Source organism: Prosopis cineraria, unplaced genomic scaffold (assembly GCF_029017545.1).
Source record: "Prosopis cineraria cultivar Desert tree isolate PC_DT_omini unplaced genomic scaffold, ASM2901754v1 PC9, whole genome shotgun sequence".
NCBI classification, from domain to species: Eukaryota; Viridiplantae; Streptophyta; class Magnoliopsida; order Fabales; family Fabaceae; genus Prosopis; species Prosopis cineraria.
In genome coordinates this window covers 9,401,706-9,421,684 of record NW_026555340.1, presented here as the reverse complement: position 1 = coordinate 9,421,684, position 19,979 = coordinate 9,401,706, and the positions used below count along the sequence as shown (strand labels likewise).

At 29.5% G+C, this 19,979-nt stretch overlaps 1 protein-coding gene across 1 annotated transcript; it reads left to right on the top strand.

Annotated features, from left to right (window-relative positions):
* Positions 1-18,639: 18,639 nt before the first annotated feature.
* On the top strand, positions 18,640-19,536 carry LOC129319544 (MDIS1-interacting receptor like kinase 2-like). Its single transcript, XM_054964654.1, has one exon. It carries the CDS (start codon positions 18,640-18,642, stop codon positions 19,534-19,536), a length of 897 nt encoding a protein of 298 aa, XP_054820629.1.
* Positions 19,537-19,979: the final 443 nt, after the last annotated feature.

Here is a 19,979-nt window from a genome sequence, read left to right as displayed (position 1 = left end):
AAATATGGAGTTAGAGATGATCATTGTAAAGGAATTTGGGAGAATGAATAAAGTAAGAATTAATTAGTAAAACATTGAAGTAATTGATTCCTTATATTCATATATTTATTTCATTTATTTATTTCTATATATTTAATTATAATGCAAATTACTTACTTGTATTATTTTTTTTATCTTAACAAGCACATGGAGGGTTTCAGTAAAGATGTAGTTGACACGTCAAGTGCATCTTACAAGAAAAGAGGTAGAGGAAGTACAAAATTAAAGGAGCTAGCTTTACATCATGGCACTACAGAGAGAGTGCATTTAGAGTTTAGTGGTGGTAAAAGACTACTTGGTCTAGAAGGAGACAAGTTCATAAGTTATATATGTCTCATAGCTCGGAGTAAAGTTGGCATTTTGTATCCTAATTGACAAGAAGTATCAGAAGCTATGAAGGACATGATTTGGAATGATATTTTGGTATGTATATTTTTTCTATTTTTTATTGTTGTTTTAGTTAGATTAGATACTTCATAATTATGACGCATTGCAGCTTACTTATGATATCCCTCCTACCGATGAGATGAAGAAGTATTGGCTTTAGCAAGTACGTGATCGATGGAAAGATTTCAAGTTATCAATTTCTAAGGAATACATTCGAGGAGCAAAGAAGAACAACAATTCATGTTTGGAATATAATTTCATTGATGAAGACACTTGGAGACAATTTGTGAGGTCACGAGATGATCCTAAATTTTAGGTAAATTTTGATATAATTAAAAACTGACTTTATTTTTATTTAATTTACATCTGACTTACTTTATTTTTTATTTCATTATAGGAATTAAGTGTTGTAAATAAAGAGAGATACTCTAAAAATAAATGTCAACATTACTTGTCTCGGGGGGAGATATAGGAAGTTGGACCAGAAACTTAAGGAAGTTGATTTGAAGCAATTAGAGTTTAACCCCAGTATTGTTGTCCATTCTCTAGCTCCTCCAACTCGTCAAAGAAAATGGAAAGAGGCCAGAATCAAGAAAGGCCAATATGTTACTTCGAAGGTTGCTGAAATTGCTCAAAGGATTGTAAGTAATTATACTAAATGGATTAAATCAAATTTTAGATTTTGTATCTTTTAAGATAGATTCATTAATTGTATATTGCAAGATTCACTTGAGGAACAAGCTTTTCAAGGTTTATTTCAATCCACTGGAAGAATGGATATCTTGGCATCAGCAATTGGAACGCTAGATTATTCTGGTCATGTTAAGGGGTAGGAAAAGGAGTTGGTCTTAAGGAGTATTTCAAGCCAATTCCATGAGGCTTGTCAGGAGTTGTATCAAGAGCTGAGTTTAATGACCTTTTGGCAAAGGTTAGAGAAGTTGCTTGAAAGTATGAGCAGGATAATTTGTTACTCCATGAGCAGATTCTTCAAGAGACCAGATCTATGGTCACCAATATAGGAACTACACAGGACACTAGGCAGGGAACTGGGCAGCATGAACCCCAGATTTTCATTACTTCTAATTATTTTAATATTCAATTTTGTCTATTTTTTTTATTTTCTTTCATTGTGTTTACTTATTCCTTCAGGATTCTCCCATGCTTGAAAGCATTAAAGATAGTTATAATCCAGTAGAGATGGCACCGCATGCCTTTAGTCCTTAGTAGAGGAGGAACAAGTTTGTTTTCTTTATTTGGATAATCCTTGAAAGTGGATTGTTAGCTCAGCATGGCTATATATGCTTGCAGAAACAATCCATAACATGAATATTTCGGACGATCAAGTGAAAGTGACCATTGAGGTTGTTCTTAAGCCAAATGTGAATGTGCCATTCTCTATTGATGAGGTTGGAAAATTAGGTGAAGCACTAGGACAATTTATTTTATGGCTTAAAAGACTTATTGACATAGAGATGACAATTTCGATGGTAAAAGAACTCTTCCTTATTCTTTGATTTGCTCTTTTGATTACTCATATAACTTTTCTTCATTTTATGCTTCATTAGGATTTTGATGATACTAAGGATTGCTACAATTACATGAATTTTTTAAGGCAATGACAAAGCCTATCAATTTGGATGCCTAAAGGAATTGTGGGTATAGACAAATCATATTCTTTTGCAATGGACAAGAAAGATATCTTAGAATTCTTGTTAATCAAGGAGTTGGATATCTCATGGGCTATGTTATCTATCTTGTAATTTTATTATCTATATTTTATCTCATTTTCATTTATTTTAATTTATATGTAATAATTTTTATATCCTTGTATTAATAGGTTTCTTAGTAATCTTTGCACTAGACTATAGAAAGATCAATTTGGATTTTTGTGTCCAGCTTCTTTAACATCAACTCATAACGATATCAACGATAGGCTAAGATACATGAACAATACTATTTCAGGGCCAAACTTGTCATGTTATCTAGCCCCAATTCTTGAAGGGGAAGTTTTTTATATTCATTTATATATATTTAATTTGATAATTTTTTTTATGCTTTTATGTACTAATTTCATTTATCTTTTTGTAGTTACTATTGGTCCCTTTGTGTTGTATTCCTATATTTGCACGAGATCTATTGGTTTTGTTTCATGGATAAGCAACCGAGTGTTGAAATTAAAAATATATTCAACACGTAAGTTAAAACTATTTTTATAAATATTAGATATTTATTTTGTTTTAATAATTCATGTTTTATTTAAATTTCATGATAGAACATTGAAAATATATTATATGACCAAGGAAAAGTCCACCCACCAAAAATTATATTTTAAAAAAATCCCTCACCAACTTGGATTTTTCCAAATGTAAGTAATTTCAATTTAATACTTTTTATCCACAACTTTTTCATATATATTTTTATTTATACTTATCATTCAATTTTTAATTTTCAATATTATCGCCAGATAGGAAGTATAGAGTGTGGATATTATATTATCCGTTATAAGTATGAGATTATTCAATCCAAAACTAACAAAAATTTATACATGGTAAGTTACATTGTTATTTATTTTAATAATACTAGTTTTGTGAGGCTTTAGAATTTGAATATCTAATGAACATCTGATGAAATTTTGGATCTTTTTGACAATGAGTACCCCTATACCAGTGAAGACATAAGTGACATTCAAAACAATTTAGCAGGTTATCTTCTTCAAAAGCTATTTACATAGTGATTTCATAGTTTGTCTATTAAGTTAGAATTTTAGTAAAAACAATGGAAAGTTAGAAGGATATAAACATTAATGTGTTCAAATAGTTTATTAAAATTTGATTGTAAATATGGACAATTGAATAGGTGATAATAGTTTTGTTGTTCCATTGTATTTGGTATATTTTGTTGTGATAGTGTATGAATGACTATAAATGAGTTACTATTTGCTAGACTTTCACTGTATGAATTGGCTATTTCTGTGACATACTGTGGCAGAATCTATTTTGGTTGTAAAGCAAATACAAATTGTATATTAAAATAATTATAAAAACCACGTCACAATTATTATAAGAGAAACATAATACATAACAAACTATGTCACCCCAATTAAAAGAAGGATATGGTTTGTCAATACGGGATGAGAAACCATGTCCCCCAATTGCTCGAGGAGGACGTGGTTTCTTACCCCTAGTAATAGGGGGACATGGTTTCTCAAACTAGGAATGAGAAATCACATCCCCTTTGCTAGAGTGGGACGTGGTTTCTCAATTTGCCAACTAAGGGATGAGAAACCACGTCCCTTTTGTTAGAGGTGGATGTGGTTTCTACATCCACCACCTATAAGGGGGACGTGGTTTGTCTAAAAACCATGTCTCCATTTAGCAAAATGGGGATGTGGATTTTGTATAAACCACCTCCCCTATTATTAAAGGAGACGTGGTTTATTATTTTCTATGTCATAAGCATTTGTGACGTGGATAAACCATTATTTTAAGTCACCTAGTATGATGTCCTCTCCAATTGTGATGTGGAAGGGCTAAAAATGTGACGTGAAAAGTCTATTTTCTAATAGTGTAGGTTTGGATTCCTTTGCCTACATCACATGATAGAGAAAGGTAATACTCTAAAGTTAAGGGCTGAATACCTTTAACAAAGAATATGTAAAGTCAAGAAGGACTTTTTTATGGCTCCATACGTGCACTCATAAGGATCAATTTATAATTACTAGTTTTTTTTCAATGTGGTTCTACTTTAACTCATATCATATTTTGCATGGAACATTGACAATTGCTTGTTCTTTCAATGAAAAGTAACACTGTCATCTTTTTATGCTCCCTCCATTACAAACTTGGGAAGGAAATGAAGAAGACGATAGACTCCTAAGTATACTTATGCAAAGTTATTCAATTTAATTTTTTTGAATATATTATTTACTAACTTGGTGGTATTGATCATAGGGCAATGAAAACATATCAAAATGTGGTCTTGCAAAAGTATGAACATGAGCTCAAGGATCCCACATGAATCAAGCCAAAGGTGATGTTATACTTTATTAATATGTTCAATTATTAGGATTTCTTACTAATTTCTTATAATTTGTTCTTATACAGAGTCATAGACAATCAGTGAAGATGAACATGCGATGAGACACATGCTCAACATGATTACATTCGACATGACCAAATTTACAAAAAAAGTAAATATATTTTTAAATATTTTATTTTATTATGTTATTTGAGATTGATTAATAAGTCTCTTTTGTGAATCATATTTTAGATGTTCAACAATTTAGATGCATTTCTTGAAGCTTAAATTGAAGACATCCGCATTCGTTGGGTAACCTATTTTAGGGAGAATTTGAGAGGTTTATAAAATGTTTCATACAAATTAATAAGTTTGTTAGTTTTAGACAAGTTTAGAAAACTTTTGCTAACAATTTTGATAGCTTTTTACAATTTAGACAATTGTTAGTTATTGATAGTTAAATAGTTTTAGATCATTGATAGATACTTGATAGACAATTGTTAGTATTAGAAATTGTAAATGAATTGTGCTATTTGATTTGGCTTTGGCAATTTCTGTGCATAGGAATGGGTAAAATTGAAAAAATAAATATGGTAATAAAAAAAATTAAATGTTTGAATCCAAATCTACTTGCACCCTTAGCCTATTTGTTTGAATCCTTATCCTTTGGTCTTCTCATATAATTTCTGTCCCAAGAGGGACTCACCAGCAATTTTCTCATTTCCACTTTTTTTACCTAACTTTTTCCTCCATTTTGGATTGGTGAACAATGTCAAAAAAAAAAGCTGGAGAAAATAAAAAGAAAAAAATAATAATTATACGACAATAATCAATGTTATATTTTTTTTCCTATTTTGATATCTCTACCTCAGATTCTTTTATCATTATTCAGTGTCAACTAACATATCAAACCAACCCTCAAAAGTATTTTTAAGAATGACTGACCTCTAAAAAAGTGTTTGTGGAAAACATCTGTCGGTCACTAAATTTTGTGAATTCATTACTTATCAAATTTCAAATTCTTATAATTCGTTGGCTATCAAATGTACTTAAAGTATCTTTATGTAATATATATCTTAAAATTTTTTATATGGATGACTATAAATTGGAGGACTTCAAAAATTTGAGTTAGTCCTTGTTGATCACTATATATATTATATTCATAGCTTATGACCCACTCAAAATCACTGGAGAACATTAGAGAACGTATTTTAAAAGACCAGTTCATTAAAAAGAATATTTTTTACACTTATAAACTATAGTATACTTGTGAAACTCTTTAATATGAGACTCATAACAATATACTGATATTTGAGAGCTGATGTCTATGAAAGCTCTACTTCATAACACTTCACTTCATTTGTTGTTGGTTAAAACTTTCTACTAGTAGCCTTTTTCATAATATTAGTCTCTCAACAAAAATACAAATAATATCATGAATACATATTCAAAAGTAGAACTCATTCCAAAGAAATCAGCATCATATTGTGAGAGACAATTCTTTAGACACTACAAAAAAATTGACTTTCAGCAACGACATTTCTCGCCGCTAAAAGTCAAAAAGTCGCCCTAAAAGTTTTCAACAGTGACTTTTCAGCAGCAACAAAAAGTCACTACAATATCGCCGTGAGAGCTCCTGTCGCTGATTTAATCTGTAGCGATAATAAAAGTAACTGTTAAAAGTTGAGAATTTACGGTGACATTTGTCGCCGCTAAAAGTTTTCAATGGCGACAAAAAGTCAACACAATGTCATCGCGAGAGCTCTTGTCATTGATTTAATCTGCAGTGATAATAAAAGTCGTTACTGAAAGTTGAGAATCGGCGGCGACAAATGTCGCTACAGAAAAGAAAATTTGTTGCAGCTAAACGATAGTCGCCACTGAAAGTTGAAAATTGATGGCGACATTTTGTCGCCACAAAAACCACACATCAGCGGCGACTATTTTTGTCGCCACTGAATGTTAAGTATCAATGGCGACATTTGTTGCCGTAAAAGCTACCAATTAGCGGTGACTTTTTTGTCGCTGCTGAAAAGTAATGTCGGTTCACTTACACACATGGCACCACGCCACTGTCCACGTGGCGCCCTACCTCACGCCACATGGCACCCTCCACATAAGGCCCCACCTCGCACCACGTGGCGCCCCACCTCACGCCACGTGGCACTATGTCACCCTCCACATAGGGCCCCACCTCGCATCACGTGGTGCCATGCATTCTCCACGTGTCGCCCTCACCTCACGCCATGTGGCATCGTGTCACTCTCCATGTGTCGCTCTCACCACACGCCACGTGTCATAATGTCACCAATTTCATAGGGCCCTACCTCGCACTATGTGGGGCCATGCCTACTCTCCATGTGTCGCTCTCACCACACGCCACGTGTCATCATGTCACGAATTTATATTTCCATTTTGAAAGTTGTCTCCTCCAAGGTTTGAACCTGTGACCTCCTGCTTGTGTCCAACTGTTTTACCACTGAGCTAGAATAAACCTGTATTCTATTATTGCATAATTAAATATATATATATACACACACATATTATTAAACTATACAAACACACATATATATTAAATATTAAATATTATAAAATATCATTACTATCCTTAAATACTTCAATTTAATTCTTTTAATTTATAAAATTACAAATTATATTATTTATTTTGTTTAAAGTAAACTATAAATATAATTGATACAATATCATTTGTATTATTTATTTTAATTTTTTTACTTCTTGAGGTTGTTATATTATTTATTTTAATATTCATATTTATAATTATAATATAAAAAATATCTAAGAATAAATAGTAAAAATACTAATGATTATACATTAGTTTATAATTATTTATATTTCTAAACTAGTATTAAGCTTTAAAGTTACTGGTGTTAAATGTAGAATTTAAATTGAAAAATTAGATTAGATGAAATGTCATTTTATGAATGAATAAATTTAAGTATCACATGTTTAATTATTATAAACAAGTAGTGTTATTGACTTCTATATTGATCTGATAACTTACGCTTTCTCTCTCTTCTCTTCTATCTTGAATATTTAAGATTTTTTACTTATTAGTTATAATTTTAAATTTAACTTGTTTTAGTTATTAATTAGTCAAAAAATATATATTAAAAATTTCATGCTTATTTTGGCCATTAAACATCTTAACTGACTTTTGAATAACATTATCCAAAAGAATTTTAGTTTATCTAATAGATTTCTAAAAAAAAACATATCCAAACATAAATTATATTACATTTACTGACTTTTTTTCTAATTTTAGTTTGCTAACCTCGGTTGAATCTTAACCTTAGTTGTAAATTTTTTAATACAAACACACACGTAAAATAATATGGTTTGGCTTAATTCTTTACTTTAGTTCATTAGCATTAAATAATACCTTAACCTTATCTTAAAGTTACAATTTAACCATAGAATATATTAAATGAAAACTCATTATGTAATTTTATATGTTCATTATAAAATTACAATAATACAAAAAAATTAATGTCTTAAAATTTTAAATATTAGATGAATAAAAATAAAAAGTATGATGATAATACAAAATTAAACTTTCAGTGGTGACATTTGAAGTTGTCGCTAAAAGCCTCATTTTCAGCGGCGACATCAAAAAGTTACCGCTGAAAGTTGACTTTCAGCGGCGACTTGTATGTCGCCGCTGAAACTTACAACATAATTTTTTAAAAAAATTATAAAAATATTGACAATCAGGGGCGACACCAAAAAGTCGCCGCTGAAAGTTCGCCACTGAAACTTACAACATAATTTTTTTTAAAAAATTATAAAAATGTTAACAATCAGGGGCGACACCAAAAAGTCACCGCTGAAAGTCAACTTTCAGCGGCGACATAGCTAAAACTTACAATATAATTTTTTAAAAAATTATAAAAATGTTGACAATCAGCAGCGACACCAAAAAGTCGCCGCTGAAACTTACAACATAATTTTTTAAACAAAATTATAAAAATATTGACAATCAGCAACGACACAAAAAGTCACCGCTGAAAGTCGACTTTCAGTGGCGACTTGCATGTCGCCGTTGAACTTACAACATAATTTTTTAAAAAAAATTATTAAAATGGCCAAATCTTTCACATTTATAACAAACTATTTCTATTTTATCTTTTTTAAAATTATCTTTTCTAAAGGTTTTTCTATGTTTTTTCAGGAAATATTTTGTATGTCTCATATATCTTTTATAAGAATATTATATATAATTTCTTTTTTTATTTTTCCTAGAAGGGGCTTGTATTTTCCTAACTCTAGTTTTTTCTTGTTTTGTATCACTATGTATTTCTTTTTACATTTTTATTTCATTGCATAACTTTAATCCCATGATATTTATAATATTAATTATTTGTCCATATGTTAAAACAGTAGAATTTATTGTTCTTCGTTATAACTAGTAAAATAAAAGCAAAAGAAAATATAGAAAATGAAATAGATAACACCCCTTTTGAAATAAATCAACAAAAATACATGAACATAATATCACATATAACTTATAAAAAAATGATATTGCCAAGTAAGTTTAGTAACAAATAGAGAATATTCAAGAAATATAATATTCAAAAATCCTGTGAAGGAGTAGGAAAGTTAGGCAGTGGTGTTCCTATTAAGCCTAGGAAGAACAATATCAATAGAAAATAAAACTTGTAGAAATAGAAATATGAGATGGTTCGATAAGATATTAGGATCTAAGTCAAAAAAGAAGAATAAGATAAGTCTTAATAGTTTCAGTCTACAGCCAAATAGGAATAGTGAACCTGAAGGAGAAATAGAAGAGGTAAAAATAAAGAAATACATTATAAAAGAATTGAAGAACAAATAGAAATCTCAAAAATAGAAAATAGAATAAATTAAATAAGAGAAAAATTTGAAAGAGATATTTGTGCAGAATATCCAAATTCTTTTTGAAATAGAAAAAGACACAAGAAATCACGAGTGAAAAACAAATATGACAAAAGAAGAAAAAGAAAAAGTAAAAGAAAAACAAGAGTTGAATCTTTTCAAATAATAATTTATGCACAAAAAAAATAAAAGGTAATTAGGTGAAGCAAATTAAAAGAGCTAATTTAACCATGATTTTTCTAAACTTCTATCAAATCAGAAGACTTTTGATTTTGCAGGCATTGAGTTAAATGGCCCCTTCTCTATCTCTTAATATAAACCTCTCTGTACTTGTAATATTACAAGATATGTATGTGTATCTATACATACATACAACTTGGTTAAATAAATGGAAATGGAAATAAATTGAAATTTAAATAAAAAGAACATCATGAAATTGGTAAAACAAAAATATATTTTTTCCTATGGAAAATACTTTAATCTAATTTTGAAAACACATAAATTGAACTTGTCATAAAATTTAATTTCGAAAGCATAAGAAATATCACTACAAAAAAATTATAAAAATGTTGACAATCAGCAGCGACATCAAAAAGTCGCTGCTGAAACTTACAACATAATTTTTTAAAAAAAGTTATAAAAATATTGACAATTAGCGGCGACACTAAAAAGTGGCCGCTGAAAGTCTGACTTTCAGTGATGACTATATGTTATCACCGCAGAAAGTGACACTTTTAGCGGTGACTTTCAGCGGCATCACTTCTTCTTGTCCTTGTTTAGTTTATCTTTAAAAATTTCATCATGCCTCGCCTCATTAAATTTCTTCTTGTGTTGAAGATATTCTGATACAAATAAAACAAATGACCCAAAATATAATCTAACCTTTCAGTGTCAAACGAAATTTTTCATTACTTATAGAAGTAATTTATAATGAATAAGAACTTATCAAACTTCCAGTGGTTATAACTATCCTACACAATTGCTGGCAAAAAAAAAAAAATTTATCCCTCAAAAATAAAAAGTGGTAACCTTTAACACACAATCATGATCACTTTTTATTTCTCTAGTTTGATATTTTCAATTCACACTCTTTTCTCGTTATTATTCAATGCCACTTAATGAATTAAACACGCCGTTAAAGTATCTATAGAATTTAAAAACAAAGAAACAAAAACATTGACGCAAAGAGGTGTCTTTGGCTAGTTAAGCTATCTACCGATGACTAAAGTGTGTGTTAATATTAAAAAATTCACAATTAAATTTATGACTCAATTGAGATTAGCAAACTAAAATTAAGAGAAAAATCAGTGATGATTGTAATGTGATTTATATTTGAATACCTTTTTAAAAAAAAAAGTCAATTGGACAAATTAAAATTTAGATAATTTAATTCAAAAGCTAGTTTAGATGTATAAAGATAAAAATGAACATGAGTTTTGTTGTATATTTTTTTAACTAGTTTGATATTTTCAAGAAAAAATATTAAACTTAAAATTACATTTTTATAAAAAAGGAGATTGCAAATATAAAATACATTAATAAGTCAAAAATCTTAATTTTTAAAAAGGTAGAATTAAATGATAATATTCAATTATGAAAAGTTAAAATAAATTTATAAAATTAAACTAAATATGACATATAATTTTTTAGAAAAAAATAGTTAAAAAATAAAAATAAAACATATGCAGAACATTATAAAATTATAATGTTGTATTATGATATTTTTGTTATGATTTTTCTTTATTTGTTCTAGATATTTTAGATCCTTTCTTATCTTCTTAAATTTCACATATATTCTAGATATTTTATATTTTAAATTCTAAATTTCGTAGAATATATAATTGTTACTTTATCAAAATCGATTGATATTTTATTTGTTGGATCAATATATTCATATATTATAATTATAACTATCTTATATTATTATAATTTGGAATATAATATTTAGAAGAGAGAAAAGGCAGTGGTTGAGCACATAATCTTTCACCAAGATCGATGAGAGAGAGAGAGGGGGGGGAATGCTGTGAAAAATGTTCAATATCGCAATTAACCTAACTTCAAAGGCCACAATTAACCTAACTTTTGCGCAAAAGCTCTTCCAAAAATTTTGTTATCCAAAATAGACCAGTAACTTTTAAGTGGGCTTTAATTTTAAGACCTAAACTAAGGTTTGGATAAATTTTTCATTTATCTCAGCTTACTTGAAAGACTCTAAAGGCTTCCAAAATTTAGTATTGGCCACAAAAAGCCTTGCCCATGGGATGAAGATTGGACGCTTTTGAATAGTCATGGAAGTATCTCTTATTTATAATACTCTGCACTCAATATATATTTCCTAATCCTTCTAAAATATCATAACTTAATTTTTAAAATTTTATTTGTTTTAAAAGATCATCTTTTTCTTCTTCAAAATATATTATTCTCTCTCCTCTTTTTTGCATGCCTCAAAAGTACCAGCTAATTAAATGATAATAATTGATAATGTAAATGAGAATGCATCTCAAGAATTTAAATCGATAATATTACCTCTCAACAATGCAACTACCGCACATCATTTTCCCCTCTAATAATTCAACACACCTATTTATTGCTTAAATTTCATGTCCATTGCCTCTTCTTCTGTTCTCACATGATCTCCAGCTCACTACTTGATTTGGGTGTTAAAATATGTAATAGGAATGAGATAAATCTTAACAAACACACACAAACAAATTGGATTCATGACCGAATGAGTTAGTGGAATTATTCAGAAGGCCGTGGAGATCATCAGCAAGTCCATTATATCGTAAAATTTTTAAAATATTTTGAAAGAAATTTGGCTGCGCAAATTAAATCGAGTGATTTTGTAAACAAGATAGCTTTATCTGTGTCTCTTTTCTTCAATATATTTGCAGACATCAAAACGATTTTCATAAGAGAAGATGATACAGAGGAAAGAGAATGATCTACCATGCATGCATGCATGCATATATATATATATATATATATATATACGTTTTCAATTTTGATCTACTACTAGAAAATGAAAACACCGGAACATCTCACAAATGTTTTGTTTTGTTTTGTTTTTTTGCTTTATAAGAACAAAATGATATTTTTTTAACAATTTATGATGGTTCCTAATGTTCTGTTAATTTCTATAGAAATATTATTATTTAAAAATTGTATTAATTATAATTTAAAGATTTTTATCACAAGTCATATATGATTTCATTAATTTTGGTTTGACTCTTTTATCCATTTTGTAGCCTAAAATAACATTTGAGTATGCCATCAATAATTATTTGTTAACGAATACTTCTCTAATTCTATTTATAAATTACTTTCAATATGTTTCACTAGTATTAAGAAAAACTTTAAAACTCATTTATTTTATCTTAAAATTTAATAAGTTCACAACTTTACCTCTATTAAATATATATATTTTAATAATTTATTTTTTCTCTCAAACATTGAAAAGTAAAAGAGAAAATTTATAATAAAAAATTTTATGATCAAATGAGTGCAAAGGCAGGGTCTCTATAGAAAGCCAGCTATGTTGGCCATTGCAATTTCCTAAATATTTTCACGCGGCTTTGTTTATTGTCGTGCTTCATTGACGGGGCAGTCAAAGTCAAGCAGATTGATTTTTTCCCCTAAGGCCATTATTATTATTTTCGTACAACTGTTTATTTATTTATTTATTTTTTTTTTTGCTTAAGTCTTCTCTCATGATTACTAAACTCATTGGCCATGGTCTACCAGGAAACTTCATGGAATGTGGCATCTGTTTTGAATAAAGAATTTCTCTATATGTGGTCCTCTTTATTTAATAACAAAGATCATAAAACAACCTATTTGTATTCTATAAAGTGATTCTTAAATAGTATATTAGCCTTTTAGTTTATGTTTTCGGATAGGGAGAATGACAGTGACGAGGTCCTAAAAATGTAAATTAATAACAATTAGTTTTTTTGAAACAAAATTCAAATATTGATTGCAAATGTTGATTCTGAATTTAAATTATAAACTAAGTGTTACATTTTTCAAATTTAAATGCATCTTCTGTAATTGAGACTCTTAAATTTGAATTGTTTGGATCAACATGTGCAACACATTTTTTAAAAAAAAATATTTAAAACTTAATGGTCATTAATTTGGTATTTGAGATCCAACTATTATTCTCCCTTTTAAATATACTCCCTCACTTAAAAAATATAAAATTTTTTGAGGAGTTAGATATTAAAAAATATAAGATATTTTTATATTTTTTGAGATGTAATCATTATCTTTTTTGCAAAAATGTCACTATTGATAGTAATTTTATATTTATTATAGAATATTTAATAGGGATAAATATGAAAAAATAAGGTTAGTTTGAAAGTAGATAATTATTTTATTGAGAGTAAAATTCAATTAAAAATACTTTATATTTTTAAATAAAGAAAGTATATGTTATGATTTACGAAAATCATGGTCGCAATCATAATAATTATTTATATTTTACTAAACTCTTTTCTTTTTGAAAGTCCAAAAAAGAATAATGCTGAAGGGCGTAGTTGTTGAAGTTGGTAAAGTGCAAAGTGACCACCGCACATAAAAACTCCATGTGCTATCATGGGGAGACAGCAGGCGGACCCACGTAAATATTGACTCGTGGCTACCACCATCTTCATGAATCGTGTGCGGGTGTGTATCGTATTTGTAATAACACCACTTTTGTTTGCTAAAAATATATAAATTTTTTATTTTTAAAATATATACATTAATTTAATTTTTTAACACCCTTACAAATATTTTGTTAAAATTTTTAAAAATACTTCAATTTTTTTTTTCACACAAACCTTTCTTAAAATCAAAAGTCACATAAAGGAATTCAAAAAGTGTATCGTTAATGGTCTTTATCATTATAATGCTAAAGCCCTATGACAACGGACATAATGTTGCCGTGTGAATTGTGAGATAGCACACAATGAAATCGTAGTCTGACGGTTAAATTTCTTTCAAATCCACATCTGCTTTCGTTTTTTTTTTCTTTTTAAGTAAAAAAGTTTAGGTGCCTAGCGATTTAATGAACGATAAGAATTGAGATAATAATCTTTAATGTTAATCTATTCCGTTGTTATCTATTTTATAAAAAGAAATACATAATATTTTTAATATTTATATTCATTAATTAACACTTCAATTTAAAAAATTTAAAATTCAAAGTTGAATCATCGTAAATATGAGCACTGAATCTAAACTCAATCTCTAATTTCATTTCTAATTAAGGTCCTTGATAGGAATTAACTTTGTTCTTTTGACCAAAAGGTTCCTCTTTATAATTACTCATTTTCTATTTTTTTGTATATAATTTTTTCCAATACTTTTGCTTTATTTTTTAAATACACATCTTTTCTATTTTCCAACACTTTAAATTTTCAAAAATTAATTTGTTTGCTTATTAGTGAAATTGACTTTTTTCTGGGAAAACACTTTAAATTTTAAAGTGTTTAACTTTAATTTTTATAATATTATATTTTTATTTTATGTAATTATATATTTTTTTCAAATACTCAATTTCACATAATCAAAAAACTTTTTTAAATGAGTTACTTTATCTTTTGAATCTTGGAAAAGAGATCAGGAGAGTGAACCTATCATGCGTGAAGAACTTTAAAAGACTATAGTTTATTAAAAAAATATTTTCTTACACTTATAAACCACAATTTACTTGTGAAAACTTTTAATATTAGACTCATAACAATATATTTATGTTCGATTGCTATTGTTTATGAGATCTCTACTTCATAGCACTTTACTTGATTTATTGCTAGTCAGAATTTTCTATGAATAGCTCTTTTCTTAATATCAGTCTCTCAATAAAAATACAAATACCATGAATACGGGTCGAACTCATTCCAAATGAAAAAAAAAAAATCAGCATCATACTGGGAGGGATAATTCTTTACATTTACAAGACTTTATTTGTGAGTTCCCAAGTCAATATATGAACTCTTAGCAAGAAATGTCTAATGGTTTGCTTTTATAAACTAGACTATAGGCTCTAAAAGAAAGTTGAACTACGATAAATCCTATGCTGTAGAATCTTCTTCTCATGCTTATTTAGTTTATATATCCTTGCAAATTTCTTCATACCTTATTGAATTTCTGCTTATATTGAAGATATTCAGATACAAATATAATAAATGACCCAAAATATAATCTAACCTTTTTGTGTCAAACGAGATTCCTCATTATTTATAGAAGTAATTTATAATGAATAAGAACTTATTAAACTTCCAGTGGTTAACTATCCCTCAAAATTGGTGGCCAAAAAAAAAATTCTATCCCTCAAAATAAAAAGTGGTAACCTTATTTTTCAAAAAGGGAAAGGAACCATGGCGCAAAAATTTACAGGACAAAACAATCATCACTTCCCCCGCCCTCTCACTCTATTTTTATGTTTTCACTTCACACTTTCTTTCCATCATTATTCAATGCCACTTAATGGATCAAACACGCCTTTAAAGTATCTTTAGAAAACATTGACACAAAAAAGTCTTTGGTGGCAAATGTGTTAGTTAAGATGTCTATCACCGCCTAAATTTATTCTGAAGTCATTACTCATATGTCCTTAATTAGTTCCTTATACATTTTAATAATAAAACAACTGAGGAGTAATTTATAAGATTTAGTCCCAGCATTTTCAATTTTTAATTAATAAGTAATGTGAAGAACAATGTAAAAATGCTATGAGTACAAGTACATGAAGGGAGAGTCTATTTTAAAACATGCATTAGGCTCCTCAATATGAGATTCATATAAACAATGCACTTGTTTTTTTTTTTTTGGTGTGTGAAAGAAAAGTTCCTTACTCAAGTGGGAGGAAGCCTTAATGCATATATTCTAAGATGCAAATTTGAGAAATTGAATAGGTGAGTAATTATAAGAGGAGTGGTGGGTCACGTACACATTGATAGGCCACCAAAATTGAAAAATGTCAATTTCCCCGCACGCGAGTTGAACGTAGTATTGGGCACTTTAAAGTCAACTTGATATAAGCGTGATTCAATTACTACTAGCACTACTATTTGGTGAATTATTATTGTTGTTGTTGTTAGGGAAACCTTAATAATTGATCCTATAGTTTTATTTAATTTTGCTTTTAGTTTTTATAATTTATTTTTAGTGTTTTTAATTCTTATTGTTCCTGTAATTTAATATCATTGGAGTTTAGAAGAATAAACATAATCTACTACCACAAAAACAGGTATATATGATGGGCCTTTTTGGATGGTTATAATTATAACCATACAATAAATTAGACTATTATATGGTTCAATAAAAATTATAACGATTGAAAACATTGAAAAAAGTATAGAAACTAAAGATAAAATCTGATGAAACTATAAAGATCAATGATTATGTTATCTCTTATTATTATTATTATTATTATTATTATTATTATTATTATTATTATTCAAGCGAGAAACTACAAAGACCAATTAAAATAATAATTGTTATCACATTTACTTGCGCGCGCGCACCTAGCATCCCTTGTGTTTAAATCATCCTCATTTGATTCCAAATTCCCTTCATATAATTATGACCAAAGAGAGTACTTTATTTCAAAATCCAACACAAAGTGCTTCGGATTCACTAAAAAACATTCCAACGATTTACTGAACAAGCAGCAAAGTTCAAATTCAGCGTTAGCATTGACTAAATTAGCAGCGATGAATATAATTATACCCCGCTCCTATATAAATATATATTCTGATTTTCTTCTCATAAAGTCTATGGTAATATTTTCCCAACTGTGTTTGATATTCTGACTCCCTTGACAATAAATGAGACCATATAATTCAAGTACTTGCTGTACTGCTGAACCAAATTACAAATTAAAATGCTCCACCCCGCCTCTCTCCCATGCTTGGGTTGATTTTGGATCTTTATAAAGTCTTACCCTTGTTTTATTTTTTGAAAAAGATATCAAAGCTTGTTTCTTAATCTTCACTTCTCAAGTTGGCCTGACTTGCGCGTTTGAAGAAAATTCCTCAATCAGCTACATTTCACATATAGAGTCATGGATTCTTTACACTTACAATGGTCATGCTTTCTTCAGTCAATGTCATTTAGCTCCATCAATTCAAATGGTAATTTACATGTGTTAAATAAATTACCTTGTAGGTTAGGAATATAGAAAGTAAGAAAATAAATCATTGTTACCACATTTACTTGTGTGTGTGTGTGTATTACATCTAGCATCCTTTGTTTTTACGCCATCCTCATTTGGTTCAAAATTCCCTTCATAGCTTTGGGATTCGTATTAGGAGAACCTCAGTTTTCTGGAATGTTAACACTTTGGTGGGTTGCCCTAATGATCTACTCCATAACTTTCTCTTCATCACATGTCTCCTGTTCCACAAGTTCTCCAAACAGTGAAGCAAATGCTTTATTGAAGTGGAAAGCCAGCCTTGACAACAAAAGCCAAGCTCTATTATCATCATGGAATGGTAATACTAGTCATCCTTGCGATTGGGTTGGAATTACATGTGATGAGTTCAACTCCATTTTCAATATTTCTCTTCAAAATCATGGATTAAGAAGTATGCTTGATAACCTCAATTTCTCACCTTTCCCAAATCTTCGATTCATATCTATACATCAGAACTCATTTTATGGGATTATCACTTCCCAGATTAGTGAACTGTCCAAACTTAACATTATAAATTTTTCCTATAATGAGTTCACTGGTAGCATTCCAACAAGTATTGGCAACTTGTCCTCATTGTCAACTTTCTTTGCATAACAAATAGTCTCTCCAGACCACTTTCATCTTTGATAACTCAATTGACAAGGAATATTGTTGTTCTAGACTAAGGTTTCAATTATTTCAATGGCTATATCCCCGAAGGTATAGAAAATTTGGCCAACTTGTCTTAACTACATCTAGGAAACAATCTCCTTTCTGGCCACATTCCTTCCCAAATTGAAAGGATGATAAATCTCTAGTACTAAACTCTTGGACATAATCAGTTAATTGGTTATATTCCCTGTGAAATTGGATTGTTGAAGGAACTTCTTCAACTTGACATGTCTAAAAACAATCTCATTCGTAGCATCCCAAGTACTATTGGAAACATGTCTAATTTACAATATCTTTATCTTTATTTAAATCAAATTTCAGGGTCCATTCCATGAGAAGTAAGGAAACTCTACTCCATGGTGACATTGAAATTGTTAAAAAATGAAATATCCAGATCAATCCCATCCTCCATATGGAATATAGCCAATCTAGACACCCTCCTTCTTCATGAGAAGCATCTTTCTGGATCTATTCCTTGAAGTATTGGAAACATGACCAAACTCACGTTGCTAGCTTTGTGTGAAAACAATCCTTCTGGATCGATTCCTTCTAGTATTGGCAAGATGACAAAGTTGTCCACAATATGTTTGCTTCACAACAAACTTAGTGGCAATCTTCCATCAAAAATGAATAACCTAACCAAGTTGCAATCCTTGCAAATTTCTAACAATAATTTCAAAGGTCATTTGCCTCAAGACATTTGCCATGGTGAGGTACTAGCTTATATTAGTGCCAATCAAAATCATTTCAGTGATCCAACTCCTAGAAGTTTGAAGAATTTCTCTGGCCTTAGAAGAGTTAGACTTGAAAGCAATCAATTCACAGGAAATATAGTTGATGCTTTTAGTGTATACCCAGACTTGTACTACATTGATTTGAGTAACAATGCATTTTATGGCCACTTGTCACCTAATTCGGGTAAGTGCCATAATCTTTCAAGCCTCAAGATATCCAATAATCACTTATCAGGTTGCATACCATTGGAGTTACTCGAGGCAACAAAGTTACAGAGACTTGATTTGTCTTCAAATCAATTGATAGGAAAGATTCCAAAAGAATTGAGTCAATTGTCATTATTGAGTGAGCTTATGTTGAGCAACAATCAATTTTCAAGAAACATTTCTCCTAATTTAATATCATTGAAGAACCTTGAACAGTTGAGTCTAGCTAACAACCACTTAAGTGGTTCAATTCCAAAAAAAGTTGGTCAATTGATTAAGTTATGGGCATTGAATTTAAGTAAAAATAAGTTCTACAGCCTTCCTTCTAGCTTTAGCCAGCTGCAACATCTTCAATTTCTTGATCTTAGTGGAAACTCTTTCACTGGAAAAAATCCCAACCATGCTTGGAGAGCTACAACAATTGGTAATGTTGAACCTCTCACATAATAATTTCTCTGGTACTATACCTTCATCTTTTGATCATATGAAAAGCTTGATTTCAATTGATATATCACAAATCAATTAGAAGGTCCACTTCCAAATATTTCATCCTTTCATACGACTACAATGGAAAGATTAAGAGGCAACAAAGGCTTATGTGGCATTGCATTTCACTTGCCAATTTGCCCAACCAAAAATAACAACTCAAGCCATCACAAGGGTAAGAAAATGGTAATTTTTGTTTTTCTACTTTGTTTTGGTAAGGGCGTTCTCTTAAGTTTATTTTGTAGTAGTGTCAGATCCTTGTGAATTATATTGTTTCTTAGCAAATACTCTCCATACCCGCAAACATCAATCGAAAACTTTAGTAGTTGAGAGAGCTCCAACATATTATATGGTTTTCATGCAAGTAATCATAGAGACTTCCTACAGGCATATACTCTGCAAGC

Excerpts from the sequence above, each read along its gene's own strand:
- LOC129319544 (XM_054964654.1), top strand. The coding sequence starts at position 18,640 with ATGACCAAACTCACGTTGCTAGCTTTGTGTGAAAACAATCCTTCTGGA.